The sequence below is a fragment of the Anabrus simplex genome, chromosome 5 (assembly GCF_040414725.1).
Source record: "Anabrus simplex isolate iqAnaSimp1 chromosome 5, ASM4041472v1, whole genome shotgun sequence".
NCBI lineage: Eukaryota > Metazoa > Arthropoda > Insecta > Orthoptera > Tettigoniidae > Anabrus > Anabrus simplex.
This window is the reverse complement of record NC_090269.1, coordinates 341,378,251-341,395,783: the sequence shown is the minus strand read 5'-3', so window position 1 is coordinate 341,395,783 and position 17,533 is coordinate 341,378,251. Positions and strand designations below refer to the sequence as shown.

General features: G+C 39.6%; 1 protein-coding gene across 4 annotated transcripts in view; it reads left to right on the top strand.

Moving 5' to 3' along the window:
* LOC136874084 (platelet binding protein GspB) overlaps window positions 1–17,533 on the top strand; it is a 636,502-nt gene that overhangs the window by 225,208 nt on the left and 393,761 nt on the right. For all 4 annotated transcript variants that reach the window (XM_067147621.2, XM_068227653.1, XM_067147622.2 and 1 more), the window contains exon 6: window positions 16,704–16,786. In XM_067147621.2, coding sequence (XP_067003722.2) covers window positions 16,704–16,786 — 83 coding nt within the window. The remainder of the gene's footprint in view (window positions 1–16,703; window positions 16,787–17,533) is intronic.

Here is a 17,533-nt window from a genome sequence, read left to right as displayed (position 1 = left end):
TAGTACTCTTTCCACACATTGAGTCTTTCTTGGAGGACTGATTCGCAGGTACCATTCCACCTGGCATGCTTTTTGCTTCTCTTGATTTCTGCAACGTGTTTGGCGGCCTCAACAAGGAGACTTTTGGCGTTGTTAAAGGCACAGTCATTTGGTCTAGCCTTCTCCTGGAACTCCTCGATCCTTTGCCGAAGTTTATCATTGTCGAAGCGTGTGATCTGTTTGGTTGTCTTCCTTGTGTTTGCAGGAATTGGTTTGAATTTGATAAGAGACATATAATGATCTGACACCACATTGATGCCTTTCTTTACCTTGACATTCATAATCTCAGGGCTGTTTCTCCCGGAGATTGCAACATGATCAATTATTATTATTATTATTATTATTATTATTATTATTATTATTATTATTACAACTGGAACGACAGAATATTAAGTGAAATATTGAAAAGTTTGCATTGAAATAATCCTGTTGTGAGCAGCCATCTTGTCAAAGATCAAAGTCACGTAGAAGGTACACTGCGGTAGATAGACGATCGTTTTCTAGCGTAAAAGCGCTCCCAGCGCCCACCCACAACTTCATCTCCTTGACTTAACACACGGCCAACTAGACTCCCATATTGGCATGATGGCAGAAGCAGACATTCTGCGTGATACGGTGGAGCTCCCTGGTGTATCAAGGGAAAGTATCCACAATGGCCGAAATGGTAGGAGTATTGACCTAAATCTGACTGATGATATCAGTCGGCAGATAATGGAGAATCAATACAAAGAAGAGGTGCATCTTGAGACTGCAAGATCACTGTTGAAGAAGATAATGGCTATTCCTCTCAAAAACCTAAAAATGGAAATAAAGAACAGCCTCATGAAGCTGGAAGAAGCTTTAGAGGCTGGAGCAACATGCAGCATGTCGTGGAAGAAATCTGCAGGAGAACTAGAGCAGAGACCAACTACCACAGAGAATAAGGAATTGTCCAACACATCACCAGTGACGTATGACTTGGAGGAAGATCAAGGGAAATGGGAAACATTTCTGTCTAAGAAGAAGAGTGAGGATAGGAAGCAAGGAGATATCCCAACGAAACAGGTCAGTAATAATCCTGAAAGTACAGTGCTTAGCGAAAGTGGGAAACGACCTCATTCTAAATCTAGGAGTCGTTCAGAAGCCGTAATCATCAAACCAATGAACGGTAAGACTTTCGCTGATGTTTTGAAGGATATCAGGGACAGGGTGAAGCCGGAAGACAGTGGAGCAGGCATTCGATCTATCCGTAAAACAAGAGCGGGAGCTGTTCTTCTTGAATTTAACAAAACAACTAAGATGGAAAATAGGGAGGTATTCAGTAATTCTCTGAGAGATGCCCTCGGACGAGATGGCGATGTAAAGGCTTTAATCCCCCGAACTACACTGGAGATTCGAGACATGGATGGCGTCACTACCGCCGCAGACGTGGAGGAAGCCGTAAGACGAGATTCCGGCAACCCCCATGGAGAACTGAAAATATCGGTCTCGAAACCAAACAGCTGGGGACAGAAACTTGCCATCTTTGAAACCAAAGACGAGGACGCTCAGAAACTACTGGAAGCAGGAAGAATCAAGATAGGATGGCTATACTGCAGAGTACGAGCTAGAACTATGTTACCTCGCTGTTTCCGATGCCTATCATATGGACATCTGGCAAGGAACTGCACAGGCCCCGACAGAAGCAAGCTCTGTTTTAAGTGTGCAGAATCTGGCCACAAGGCAGTAGACTGTAAAAAGAACAATCCGCGATGTATGCTTTGTCCAGACAAGGGTGTCAATGAAGCTGAACGAAATCATATTCCTGGATCGGGAGCATGTGCAATATTTCGTGAAGCTCTGGAAAAGGCAAAAAATCACAGTAAATGATGCGAATACTTCAAGCAAATATGCACAGGAGTCAAACAGCTAACGATCTTATGACACAGCTGATTTACGAGATGGAAGTAGACATTGTTATTATTAGCGAACCATATCAAGAGAGAGACCATCCAGGGTGGTTTGTGGATAACCTCGGAACAGCCGCAATTTGGATACCAGATCCAGAAAAAGTCCCAGTAACACAGCATGGATGCGATGACTGTTTTGTTTGGGTACAGACTGGGGGAATCACCATTGTAAGCTGTTATTTTACACCAAATGAATCTGTTTCCAACTTTCAGATGAAACTTTATGGTCTTGAGGACGTAATACGCAGAATGGAAAACAATCTACTGGTCGCTGGTGATGTAAATGCTCAAGCGTTGGAATGGGGCATGCCACAAACAGACTCCAGAGGACGTCGTATAATGGAGATGGTAGCCAGAACAGGTTTGGTGGTCAACAACATTGGAAATGTGCCAACATTTCGACGGCCAGGATGTCAGGGAACAATACCGGATGTAACCTTCTCATCAGGGGATATGACGCCTAAGATTTGCGAATGGAAAGTGATCGAGAACTACACGGGGAGTGATCATCAATACATCATCTTTCGACTGCTCCAAGAATCTCCTCAAGAAAGAAACATCTTGCACAGGCCAGCACGGTGGAATATAGCCGGTATTGACAAGGAAAAGTTCATTGATGTAATTCGGAATGGAATAGACAACATAACTGAAAAATGTTTTGCTCGTAGAGGGAAAGAAGCAGCTGGTGTATGTGTTGAACTCACTATGCAGCTAATCCATCAAGCATGCAACGCCTCAATGTCCCGAAGGAGACCGGGAAACAGCAAGCGCCCAGCGTACTGGTGGACCAAAGAGATTGCTGAACTGAGAAAGAATTGTCTGCGACTTCGACGCAGGGCTCAGAGGATGAGAGGCAGTCAAGAGAATACCTCAGTCACAGCAAAGTACAAGTCAGCGAAGAAGGAACTCCGTAATGTAATCAAAAAAAGTAAAGCCGATAAATGGTGGGCACTGGCTAAAGAAGTAGAAGATGATCCATGGGGACAAGGTTATAAGATTGTCATGAAGAAACTCGGGACATTTTCAACCCCGAGTGCGGATCCGCAAACAATTAAACAAATTGTGGATACACTATTCCCAGACCATCCAGAGAGGATTGACTGTGACAACGAGAAAGAACTGGATGATATACCCCTCTTTACTGTAGAAGAGCTGAATAGAGCTATTAGCTCTCTTAGAAACAAGAAAACTCCTGGACCAGATGGTATACCTGCAGAAGTGCTAAAGATAATAGCAGAACTATGCCCAGAACTGTTGCTGAATATGTACAATCATTGCCTGCAAACGGGTGTTTTTAGTCCCCGATGGAAAATGGCTCGTTTGGTTCTATTCAGCAAAGGAAAACTTGGTGGTTATAGACCTTTATGTATGCTGGACACAGCTGGAAAAGGCCTGGAGAAACTTCTGCAGCCCAGAATCCTCTCAGCAGTTCAACTAGCAGGGGATCTATCTGTTTGCCAACATGGATTTCGGAGAGGACACTCGACGCTAGATGCAGTGTGGGAGGTGGTGAATACAGCAGAAAGGGCACAAATGGGCAACCATCATTCCCGTAAATTGACACTTCTTGTGACCCTGGATGTGAAGAATGCCTTCAATTCGGCAAGATTGAGCGACATGTTGGTAGCTCTTGAAGAAACTTTCAAGCTACCACAATATCTTATGCGCATAATGAGAGATTACTTCAAAGATCGCACTCTGTTGTATGATACGGAAGATGGGGAAAAGACAAAGCGTCTGACGGCTGGTGCAGCGCAGGGATCGATCCTTGGTCCAGATCTTTGGAACATAATGTATGATGGCTTGTTACGTTTGGAGATGCCAGACGACACGAAGCTTGTGGGCTACGCTGATGATGTGGCCGCCTTGATAGTAGCTCGTAATGTTGAAATGGCTCAAATTAAACTGAACCAGGTGATGCGGCGCATAAAAGAATGGATGATGAGCCACAGTTTAACATTAGCCGAACACAAAACGGAGATAGTTCTTCTGACGAGGAAAAGGATCGAAACTCTTGTACCAATGACTGTTGGAGAGTTAGTGATAGAAACATCTGTGAGCACAAAATATCTAGGAGTGACACTTGACTCCAAGCTCACATTCTGGACTCATATTCAGAGAGTGACAGACAAGGCAGTAAAATACATGACTGCACTTAGCAGACTAATGGGAAATATTAAAGGTCCGAAATCCAGTAAACGACGTCTTCTCATGTCGACGGTTCAGTCAGTGCTTCTATATGGTTCTGAAATCTGGGCTGAATCCTTGAGATTTGCTTGGTATCGGAGAAGGATAGCTGCCGTACAACGGAGAGCGGCTTTACGTATTGCATGTGCATACCACACTGTTTCCGAATCGGCAATCCTCACGGTGGCAGCAATAGCCCCAATAGACCTACTTGCATTGGAGCGGCATGAAATCTGGCGTACCAAAGGAGAGCTGGGAAAGAAATGTGCAAAGAAGCGCGCCTTCAGTCAACTGATGAGGCGATGGCAACTCAGATGGGAAAGTGACCCTCGAGGCAAATGGACCAAGCGACTGATACCACGCTTGGATATCTGGATTGAAAGGGTCCATGGTGAAGTAAATTACTACCTCACGCAGCTTCTAACAGGACATGGATCTTTCCGGAAATTCCTGCATAAAGTGGGCAGAGCGAGTGACGCAGCATGCATATACTGCGATGATATTGATGACGTATATCACACCTTTTTTGTATGCGGCCATTGGACAATTCAGAGAAGATGTGTGGAAACTGAAGTAGGAGAATTGACAACAGATAATGTTATCTCGGTGATGCTGCAAAATCAGGAATCCTGGGATCGCGTGGCAATACATGTGGAGGACATCCTTCGTCAGAAGAAGAAGGATTTGGAAGCATACGAACGTTCGTAAAGAAGAAATGAAGAAAGAAGACGTCTGAAAGACAAAGCACGATATCACCCTGAAGTAATGTGAGAGCGGTTCCGGGGTGATGACTCACATCGTCGGAAAAGGGTGTGTGGTTTTTAGTGGGTAAGAATCCCATACACTTGTGGAGTGCGGACCCTTCACAAGTGTCTTTTTGAAGATTTTCCACAATCCCTCGTAAAAAAAATTTATTATTATTATTATTATTATTATTATTATTATTATTATTATTATTATTATTATTATTATTATTATTATTATTATTATTATTCCTGCAAAGGGCTGTAGCACCTTGGGATGAGGACATGAATTTTTACCCACCTGATCTTTGAGTCATCAAGTCTTTGTGGTCTGAGAGCATGGTAAGCAGGCTCGAGTCGTGTTTGGGGGGAAAACATTCACCATCTGAATGTTGACCAGCAGAAAAGGAGTGGTGGTGGTGTACAATTCTATCACTGAGTGGCTCAGACGGTTGAGGTTCTGGCCTTCTGACCCCAACTTGGCAGGTTCGAGCCTGGCTCAGTCCGGTAGTGTTTGAACGTGCACAAATAAATCAGCCTTGTGTCGGTATATTTACTGGCACATAAAAGAACTCCTGTGGGACAAAATTCCGGTACCTTGGTGTCTCCAAAAACCGTCGAAGTAATTAGTGGGCTCAGTTCCAAACCTCTCCACAGTGTTCATATGGAATTAGGGTATATGACGCTGCTGATGTTGATTTGTCCGTTGGATGCAGATGTAAAGCCTTAAACAGACCCCTTGGTGTTGTTCAACAGGAGTTGACTATATGCTGACACCAGGTTTTACCTCCTTCCTACATCATCATCATCATCATCATCATCATCATCATCATCATCATCATCATCATCAAATATTCATTTATAGGAAGGGGAGTTAGGGATTGGAATAACTTACCAAGGGAGATGTTCAATAAATTTCCAATTTCTTTGAAGTCATTTAGGAAAAGGCTAGGTAAGCAACAGATAGGGAATCTGCCACCTGGGCGACTGCCCTAAATGCAGATCAGTATTGATTGATTGATTGATCATTACACACATACAGATGTGCAGGTCATACATGAATGTCAAATAGAAATACCTCCTCTAGGACTCTCTGGAGTCCACACACTATCAGTACGGTATTGAAAAATACCATGGTTACTTGTTGGGTCTGCCCTGTCAATATTTATTATAAAATTCGTAAGTTTTACATAATTATTACTTGTACATGTTTCGAGAGGTGGCCCACTCTCTTCATCAGTGAACTTGACATCTCAAAACAATTTTCCACACATTCTGTGATCTATTAATACTAACTTACACTAAAAACATATAGTTAAAATCATAAAATATTATTATAACACACACATGCTAAAAAGTTTCCTTACTAATGCTTATCTAAATAGCATTAATAGTTTTTGTATTTGGCTTATTGTTGAGGAAGCATTTTAACAGTAGAACAGCAGAAGGGGTCAAAATGACACCCACCTTTAATTTTTCTTTAATGTGCGCACTTTTATATATGTAATTTTTCTTCAAGTGTCTTGACTTTTTGTAGCTCTTTTCCTGTTTCCGGTGATGTATCACATCCAGCAAAATATTTACATTTTCATAGATTTTTGATATGGCATACCCTGGGCAGTGGAAGGGTTCATTTTGACACCTGTACATTTCCTTATTTAACGCAGGATTTTGCATTGCCAGATGACAGTGTGTACCGGCCTGGATTGTTAGTTTTGTTGAGCTTGTACCGTCAGAGGAGTTCCAGTTAGCGGGATTATTGTATTCATCTCATCATTAAGAAAGTGTTTTATCTTACAGGAGTGTGTTATGATCGTCTTTCTACTGATGAAGTCTCTCGTATTCTAGAAAATTCAAATGTTGAATCTGAACGTGAACTATCCGATTCAGATGACAACTTTTTGCTTGTGACAAGCCAGACTAGTGAGGACGAAGATTGTAATTATCAGCAGGAGAAGTCGAAAGTGCTAATCTGCCTCCGAACTTGCCTCAGATGTCTCAGTTTCAGTCAGATGTTTCATCAGTGAAGATGGTCGCAAGAGACGGAACCAAGTGGGAGGTCTTGGATTCAAACTCTTCATCTGGAAGGCCAGCCTGCTGTGAAAGTCCTGAAAGAGTGGGGAGATCTCGCAACATATGCTTACCACCAAGTTGATGACTGTCGTTAGTGCCTTTCGTCTCTTCTTTGAATCGATTCTTCGTCTAAGGAAACGATGCACAGAATCATTCACTCATAGAGAACTCAAGAAAACTGACTGGACAATATCATTCGAGGAGATGGAGGCTATGATTGGCATCGTATACCTGTGGTCTTCTGTGTCCAAAAGGTGTGTCTGTGGTTGATCTATGGTTGGGCTTTAGTGTGGACAGCAATTCATGAAGGACACAATGTCATGAGATACATTTTGAGAGCTTCTCAGATTCATCCATTTCGACAAGAAATCAATCCAAATTGAGTGCCTGCTAGCTAACAGGTTCACTCTTGTCTCTGAAATCTGGGCCACATTTGTAGAAAATTGCCTTCACTGTTACTGCCTAAGTGAAAATATAACACTCAACGAACAGTTACTTCCCAGTGCAACGCCCTCAAACCATACAAGAAAATGACAAGCGTCATTGGGACGTGCGCATACAAGAAAAACAGTAAACAACATCATCAGAGGCAAAAATGGAAGAGTGCAGGACCTAACCCAAAGCAATAAGATTAGAGGATGGGATCATTAGGAATTGCGACAGACATCGCCCAAATAACACCAACATAAATTTTAGATTAAATTTATACTTAAAAGAAATTTCATTTTCTACATATTATTTAGAAATTAAAAAAATAAAATCATTAGACCCCAATTAATATAATGAACTAGATCAAATTAAATTATATTATTTTTGGCATCCCTGAAAATAAGTCAGATAAATAATCCAAATATAAATAAAATTAATATTATTTAAAATAAGTTTCTTCTTTTGTAAAATAAATTTCTGGTGCACCAGGCAGCAAAACTAAATAAATTACTATTAAGTGTTCGTGAACAAACATAAAATTTTAATAAAATTTATAACAAATTATTTAATAGAGGGCTTCCGACACATCCTAGTGGAAGGATCATTCCCCACAAACTTACATAACATAAACCAAACAATGCATGAAAATAAAGGGACATTACACTACAACCGACCAATATGAAAACACATATCGTACAGTAGTTAAAATAAAATCAACACTAATACATTATAAATAAAATCACTCCACATAGTAGATGTGGTAATTAGTAACAACACAACCAGAAATGCACAATTTAATGAGGCGGAACCCACTTTACAAGATAGAAAAACACACGATCTTGCCTCAATACCGCAAAACAAAACATCATAATAATTACAGCGGCCCACAACAGCGGATGCTAATGCCCACCAGACAATAATGACCAATGACAGACATAACTGCCACACGGCGATAAGATAAGATAAGCAACAATACAGAGAAGAGTAGATAAGCCCCAAGCAACAATCACTCCACACTAGGGGTGCCCAAAACCCTTAATTAAATCTTCCAACTTTTACATTGTTAATGAATTTCATCGTTGTAATAAATGTAGGAATCCTCATATTATTATGCAATAATAAAACACAACCACCCGCAGAAATGCAAGAAATATACAATCCTATTCCCTAGTCATACGTATGAATCAAATAAGAATCTATAAAAAATCCAACTAATAATAATAATAATAATAATAATGATGCCCTTTAAGAGAAATGGGTGGCATTCAGTGCAATCGCAGTAGTTAGGTCGTAACATGAGTAATGGAAGGCCGAATCACACGAACCGAATCACAAAACAATAGTATGGGAACAAAATATCAGAGAGAACAGACGATAGTGTACACCACAATAAACACGGCAATATGAAGATGCAATTTATCAAAAGAAACAGCACACGAATCAAATAATACACGAAAACACACGTAGATACACCAGAAACAAGAATTAACAAAGGGAATCACAAATTTAGAAAAGGCAGAAACGAATTTTGACTGTTACCTAGAGCAAACACTGCACTTCGCCGTTACGCAGCACACACTTCAAATATGAACACCATAATCAAGCCGTAGCTTACTTCACTTACAATAAATACACTTATAGAATACAGAAAACTACACCAAAACGATACATACACAGTAATAAGACCTAAAGGCGAACTTTTGTGGTGATCAGTAATGCCCAGGTAACATTCTCGTGCTATAACCAACTACCACGGCACTTCACAAATAAGAATTTCAAAGGATGACTTACATACTAAAAACGAATATATTTAAATACTGTACAACACATCTAGACTTCCTCGTTAGGCGAGGTGTACTCTCCTTTATCACCCGATACCTACAGTTTCCATTACAATCATTTTGGTTACAGAGTAGCCGTTAAACATGGCTTAGCTTCCAGTCACGAGCGCGTGCAGTCACAAGCGAGTCCAACAGCTTAAAAGCGCCTTTCACACATTGTCACTAGGCGCGACACAGTCTCAACCCCGCTACACGCTCTGGCGGAGACCGCTGAACCACCAAGATAAGTTGCTAGCCACTCTCACAGATGGCGTAAGAGTCCATGTATCGTTCCACTATGTGGTAATATCTCTTAGAAGCATTACCAAGCAACAAACAGTGTTCCGAAAAGTCACAATTGCCACGTTTAGACAGAAAACATGCCCAATATTCCAACAGTTCATAGCGCTCATGCATTGAAATAACCAAGTCTGCCAGACTCAAGGTTTTAGTCTTTCCATAGAGTAGAATAACAGTTCCATATGAACGGGAAAATCACGGCTCAGTACAGTACTTAGCCCGTGAACATAATGTCCGTAGAGGAATTAGTTAATTCACCAAAATACCAGTTCTGATGAGATACACTGTATAATTATATGTCACGTAGACAGTAGATAGTTCACATATATATACATCACAGGTAGCGTATTTGTTAATAACGCTACACCAGCAAAACCAGGTGCTGCTTTACCCAGTTTATGACAAACAAGTATGGACTCAAATTCTGGATTGCTGGAGGTGTGGCCACAAAATACATCTGAAATGCCTTTCTACTCATTAGCAAGGCAACGCTTATCCGGATAGGCAGTCACTGGGAGTGTACGTCATGTTTTGCCTCATGGAGCTTGTTTCTAAACTCAGGGAGAAATGTGACGACAGACACCTTCTTCACATCCCTCCAACTTGCTAAGTAGCTTCAGGACAAAAAATCTTTGTTGGTGGGAACCCCATTCATCGTGAAATCAATACTGGGGTGATGAAGTTCCAAGTCTGAATTATACTCTACAACCATCTTGCGACAGATAGGGAATACACAGTGTACCAAGGGAAGAAGAAAAAGAACGTCTTTCTTCTTAGCACACGGGACGCTCAAATAACAACAAGCATACAACGAAAGAAGAAGCCAGAAACTGTAGCTTTCTACAATGGCTCGAATCACAGGGTAGATGTGATCGACCAAATGTCTCGTAAATATACCACCAAGGGTGTATGCAGGAGGTGGTTAATACATGTCTTTTACGATATCGTATACCTAACAGCTATCAATGCTTGGGTTGCAAGTAATGGGTGGGAGGATCAAGCGGAAGTAGTTCATCCTCCATCTGGAAAGTGAACCAACAAGACGGAACGAGCAATATGCTTCCAGCAAATCCGGGTATAATGCTCGTGAAACCATTAAATTTTCCGATCTACCCAGTATACCATACCATACTAATTCTTGCTTCCAGTGTTGGTGGAGGTATTTTATCTGACCAAATTGCTTGACAGATGCAATTCGTCTGTTATTGGAGATAGCATATCATCACATTGCAGTAGGTGATTCTGATTTGAAAATCATTTTCTGCAAACACTTCATCCAACTGAAGTTTATATGGTTGCCACTTCTGTCCTGACATATTTGATGAATGGAAGTCTTGCTGAATTCTAAATTGGACTGTAGCTTGCCTGATGGTCACATGGAAGATTTCACTAAATAAAGCCAGAACATTTTCCTGACACTCATCAACAGTAAGCCTAATCCTTGGTGTATGGACTGGTTGTAGAGTTCTGTACATCTCTAAGTCTCACAGTAGTACACCAGAAGACTTGACATGAGGGCAAACAATGTTGCAGAAACTGTTGCTGGTTGAGTTTTGTGCAGCAAAAGATTCCCCCCAGCCTTTCCAACTATTTGTACCATTGCTATATATTCTTCATGTGTATACATCTTTGATACATTACTGTTGTAAGATGCCCTTGTACGAGAAAACCATCTCCTTTATATCTGATGTTTTATTTAAGACTAATAAGACGTTTCTCAAAATGCCTAGAAAAAATTGAAAATCTTCAGCCTGTTTCCTGTCATTCGACCAGGTCAGGAATGGAATGAATGAAACCCCCATCTAGAAGTGAGGACAGAAATTGTGCTGACTGCCAAAGCCTGTCTCACTCCTCTGGGGCAATGATTAATGACTGACAAATTAAATTAAATGAAATTATATTGGGCAGTGTCGCTGGAATGAAAGATGAAAGGGAAAACTGGAGTACAGAGAGAAAAACATGTCCTGCCTCTACTTTGTCCACCACAGATCTTGCATGGAGTGACTGAGATTTGAACCACGGTACACAGCGGTTAGAAGCGGATGGGCTGCTGCCTGAGCCATGGAAGCTCTCTTAAAATACGTAGAAAGAGGACATAATTATGTAGATATACTAGTGTATTACAGGTTTTCAAATCTGTAAACAGGAGCAGGATTCAAACCTGGGACTTCTTCATTAGAAACCCACTGCCGTAACCACTCCTACACAAATCACACCTCATTAGTAGGTCAAAGTTAATATCTAACAAATAATCTTGTGGTCTGTAATTCTTCACCCTGTTGTATTTTGCTTCGTATGAGCTTTGTAGGCAACCAAGATAACCACCATATCGTGTACCTTTTCCTGCACCCATTGTTGATAACTCGGGCTGATTACTTTTAATTAGAGAATGTTTTTGGTAGCAAACGTAGGTAGGGGTGGGTAGGGCATGGGGTTGTTTGTATTTTTTTTTTTTTTTTTAGTATTACACCAACATGACCAGTTTTATACATCGCTTGCACATAATCCTTTCTATTGCATTTGCATCACTTCTGATACAGTTGCTCTGTTTTTTTTTTTAAATCAAGGAATGTCATCGTCATATCTCTTCTGTATTCTTGATGTTTCTCCATTAACTGCCTCATACTGAAGATGGGGTCTTGATTTTCCAGTTAGAAAGTCATATTGCTCTTTTCGTAACTTCCTTACCACCTTTCTTTTCATTTTCCTTTCTAGTATCTTTTCAAATATTTTTGCTACCTGAAATATGAGTGTGATTTCTCATTAATTATCAAGATGAAACATGCATCCTTAAAAATAATAAGTGTTGAATACTGTAGTATTGATTGGCTGTCGGTATACTAATGTTAATTTAAGATTTGTTCCCTCATCGAGATTCATGTTTGTATCCTTCCTAGCATACCACTCATTGACCTGTCAGGGAATTGTTGGTCTAGTTTGACTCCATTTTGCTATTCTTCATAGATCTTGCAGATTGTGTGATATATTAAAATGTCCCAAAAGTAACTTGTTTTAATTAATTCTAGAAATGCTCAATAGACTAAATGCAATGGGAGGGAACGACTCTTGATAGGTAATTAAAGGCTTTGCAAAGAAAGCCTGTGCAATGGATATGTAGTTTTCATCCATTCAGACAAATTCTTCTTCACATAAAACATTTCACAATTGGCTGAAGGATGTTGCCTTGGAATTGAAATCGTCCTGAATTACCTGGAGAGATGTATGGTGACTCCTTGTATTGTCATGCCAAAACATCACAGTCTCCACCTTGCTCCACTTTACTGTACTCTGTTCTCAATCATATAGCATTTCCAGATTCTTTCTAAAGATATTGCCAAGTATTCTTGGTAATTAGAAATGTTTAGTATCCATTAGTAAATGATACCTTGCACTAATGCTGGACATGATTTTATGGCCATCTGTAACATGCTTCATGATGTCCAGTTGTAAGAGCCAACCATGCTATGGCTGCCTAGAGTGAAAATTGGCATCATGCTATCTGTTCTTGAATGTTTGAAAATAATTTTTTATTAGGCAAGTCCTTATGTCTGCCTGAATTCAGATCTTCTTCTTCTTCTTCTTCTTCTGAGCATTTGTCCTGTTGGTGCAGGGTCCACTTCACGGATCTTGGAATGCCATTTTACTTGATAATGTCTATCAACTTCTATATGGAAAATACCATTAGCAGTGGTATTTGGTGCAGCACGCAGTACATGATCGTACCACTGGACACATCTTGTGCATTTTCTCATGAATTGGAATGATGCCAATTTTCCTTGTTATGACAGCTTTCAGAATGTGGTCGAGGCATGAGATACATATTAACCACCGCAATATATGCATTTTCATGACGTTTAATTGGTATTCTACTTTCTTGGTTACTGGCCTACCCTCAGTTCCATAGAGGACTACTGGATGAACTGCTGTGCAGTACAGAAGATCGTTTGGGATCTCTGGGGATGATACTTGAAGCTTATGAAAAGCCATGTCTCCACCAATGATCTTGCTCAGTTGGAAAGCCAGCATTTCTAGCTATAGCCTGACAGTGTAATTTCCATTGCAGCAAACTTTTTCGCAGAGCTAGCATGTCTATCTTATCCCACTCCACCTGACAGACATACAAATGATTATATAAACATGCTCAGGTTTCAACATTGACCTTCTTATAATAGCCTATCTTTCGTACAGTGTTCATAATGAAGTGAAAATGCTTTCTTCTTGGTGCAGTGACTTCAACTGGTATGCTTGGCATTTTTTGTTTTTTGTTTGCTTTGACAAGGTAGGGCTACATACATGGTTGTTTGAAATTAGAGCCAGTTTAATTACTACTTGATTGATATAATACCTATTGTACCAGGAAAAGATTATGGAGCCAGATCATGGGAAGGATCTCAGGTAGTGTGCGGTTACTTAGTGGATCAGGTACAGAGAAGGATATTTTCGCAGGGCGAATAATAGATGGTAACTAAGTTTTTCTGACAATATTTATTGATATTTTCACGTAAATCACCCTGTGGTTGATTAATCAAGATTAAATTTTCAATCAATCTCTCCAGAATGCAAAAATGAAATATAGACACTGTTATATTCTGAGATATCCACTTGATGTTAAAATGTATACCAAAATGAATACCAATTTTCCGAGATCTTAAACACCCTACAGTTTATCTAGGATCTCTTATATAGATTTAAATTCCAAAATAACACTTTGTACATAGAACTTCAGTTAACCAAATTTCTAGATTGTGTAGAAATTAAGTCCATCACTTACGATGCAAACCTCAAGTTTTTCTAAGATATTTAAAAATAATATTAACACACACTTCCATTAATAATTTGGTAGTTCAAATAAATGTTTTCAATCACTTGCTGTAAACTCCTACAGTTCATCTAAACCAATTTTATAAGAAAATAAAATAGTGCACTGGTTTTATGGCAAGCCCTATAGTTCATTTAAGTGAAATGACTTCAATTTGCACAAATTTTGAAGAAAAATCTATAGTTCAAAATTAGACCTGAAGTCTTCTTGAATAACCTCCTACAATTATTAGGAAAAGTAGGATTAGCTTCCAGACAAAGCAGTTTTCTGTTGACGAATGTAGCACTATGAATGATTGAGTGCTTTGTTAAAAGTCCGTTAGTGTCTAAGTGGAATTACTCACTCAAAAAATATATGAAAAACACTTATATCACCTGTAATCTGCTTATAAGGATTGAAGAAGTATTGTCCTGTAGCTTGGTGACTGGAACTTTCTGCAACATGCAGCCAGGACTCGAACTCGACACCAGCAGCGTGACAAGTTTTGTCCAATGAAGACACCACGTTATCATCCCTCGTCAAAATCACGATCAATCCGTTGTCGAAACCACATTCGAAGAAACCACGATTAATCCCACGCTGGAGATGACGTTCTACACAGTGTAATATGACGACACTTTGCCAAGATTTCCGATGTTCTTTTAAAGAAAAATGTTGAAACACGGAAAGTTCAATTGGCACAATATAATGGGTTGTAGAGCTCTTAATTATCGTTAAAAAATATATTATACACTGACATAAGTCTTAATGCACGGTTTGTATTCTCACTTTTATTTTATAATGTTAAATACGTGACTCAGAATATCACAGTCTATGCTACAGTGTGATCCATAAGTCAAGTTAATGCAGTAATGACCTACAGTCGTTTTCAAAATGAAAAGCAGTCTTTCACTCACAGTTTATAAAACATGAATTGAACACTGTCACAGTTCATAACAGTCACTGATTATGTCTTAAATTCACTCGTAGAGTAATCATCACAGTCCATGAAACATTCGAGAAAATGCAATTAATATCTCTCATAGAACAGTCTCTTGAATATTAATGTTCATAGATTAAGAGGTTTTTATGACTGAATTTGCATCACACAAGTTCGTATGACCTAATATTGCCATAAAATGTCCTTAACATTCAGTTAGTTTCTCGTGGTAACAATAGAAAGTTCGAGAAAGTACGTGAAAAATAGTCACATTTAGTCCTGTCAATTATCAAATATTCTAGTGGAATGGTATTTCAAACAGTTCACAATCGTAATAGTATAAGAGAAATGCATCTCAGAATTAATTAAATTGTCATAAATTAATAGTTCAGTTTACCACGCACAGTGTCCTAGTATGCTGTCACTGTCAATGACAAAGTTCAAAATTATGAGAGATTGACAAAGTCCACAATATCGTCAACTGGTAAGTTAAACACTTGGTTAGGACACTCGTAAATCTTATACAATGACGATTCAGTCGGAGAAAATTTTACAATATTTCACACGTCACGACGTGGTTGAAAATTCACTTGCGACAACCTTGCACAATTTCAAAGTTCTAGAGTGTAACTTTCATGTCTCTCGCAAAGCACGACGGAGTATAGTGACGTCTAGTCATGAGTCGTAGAGTTTAAGATACACTGACTATACCCTCGGGTCGTCGACCTATTTATATCCGACTGGAAGCAGCTCTCTGAGCCGGGCGACAGAGGGGTGATAATACTTCCCAAACTTCAACTCGTTATATCTTTGAAACCACTAAGCGGATTATTCTCAAATTTGCAACATTGTACTTTTAAAATGTACAGTAAGCTACAATTTAGTGTTAGTCTCATATTTATTGGTTAAGTCGTTGAGAAGTTTAAAAATGGTTCTGAGACGTTTCTGCGGGGAGGTGAGATGCATGCGGTGCTGACGTCACTCGATCTTGCCCCACTCATGCTGTCTTCCTCACGCAGTGCAGTATGGACGAGAACGTTCTCTCGTACAGCAGTTCGTCATCGTAACTTAGCCGTTCTCTCATGAATAAAGATTTTACAACACATATGTGCCAGGGCCTATGCCTTCCTGGTACACTATTCAATATCAGAAGCTACTTTAGGAGTTCCGGAGGTGATGCAAATCCTTTTTTATCTATGTAATTATTATTTATGACACTAAAACTATGATCCTTGTCTGCAAAATTGATTCCTGAGGCAATTGACTTATATTTAAGTGTGCATAGATATTGGTGAATTATCTTAGTATATTTAGTAGTGTGCTAAATTCTTTCCAGAGGAGAGGTCCAGCAAAAACATGGCAGATGAATAGACATACGCATTAGATTACAGTGAACCTTTACTGGCACGTATTTATGTGTAGCTATTATTTTATAATTCTTTTCAGCTCTCTATGCCAGGGTCGCCTGCAAGTTATTCAGCTCAACATGAGTCCAGGAGCAAGTTTCATCATTTAACGGCGCATTTAGGGTGAGTTATGGAGTGTCAACTTACACAAAGGATCATCTGCTGTGTAGCATTTCAGTGTCTTGGTGCAGAAGTTCTATATCTTGAAATATTTAGAAGGTACCCTCCAGTTAAAAACTGCATGTTCTTTAAGAAAAGTTATATAAGAACAGGGCAGGGAAATAAAAGCAGCATTTTATGAAATTCTTGTTGAATCCAAAAATAAGGAAGAAACATATTTCAAAGTTCTCAATACATCCATATTGATGCTTAGCAAATAAGCCTCTTAGGACCATCATTGCCATAAGACCTATCTGCGTTGGTGCAACATAAAGCAAATCGTAGTTGTATCCTCTTAGGACCACAGTTAACACTTGTCAGCCTTTCTGAATTGCCCATACTCCATCATCTTGATGGAGAATGCAGTTCTTCACTCTTCGAACCTCTTTGCACAAGGTCATCTTTCATTCTTTCTGGAAGTTCCTTTAACCCGTGTACCCAGATCTTGAACCAGTATCTCAGAAACGCTGGCCACATCCTGCTTCATTGCAATTGCCATTGGAGTGCTACTTTTCCAAGTATGAGAAAATCAAGAATTCTTTGAGATATTATGGTGTTAGGCATTTGGGACAGATGACTGTGTAAAACAGAAGATAGTGTTTCCTAATAACTAGTGAGAGCTTTTTAAATTTAGAGTACAGATCTGTATTTGACCTCAGGTTATATTCGGCCTCAGAATTTAGACTTGGGTTGAGGATCTTCCATAGGAAT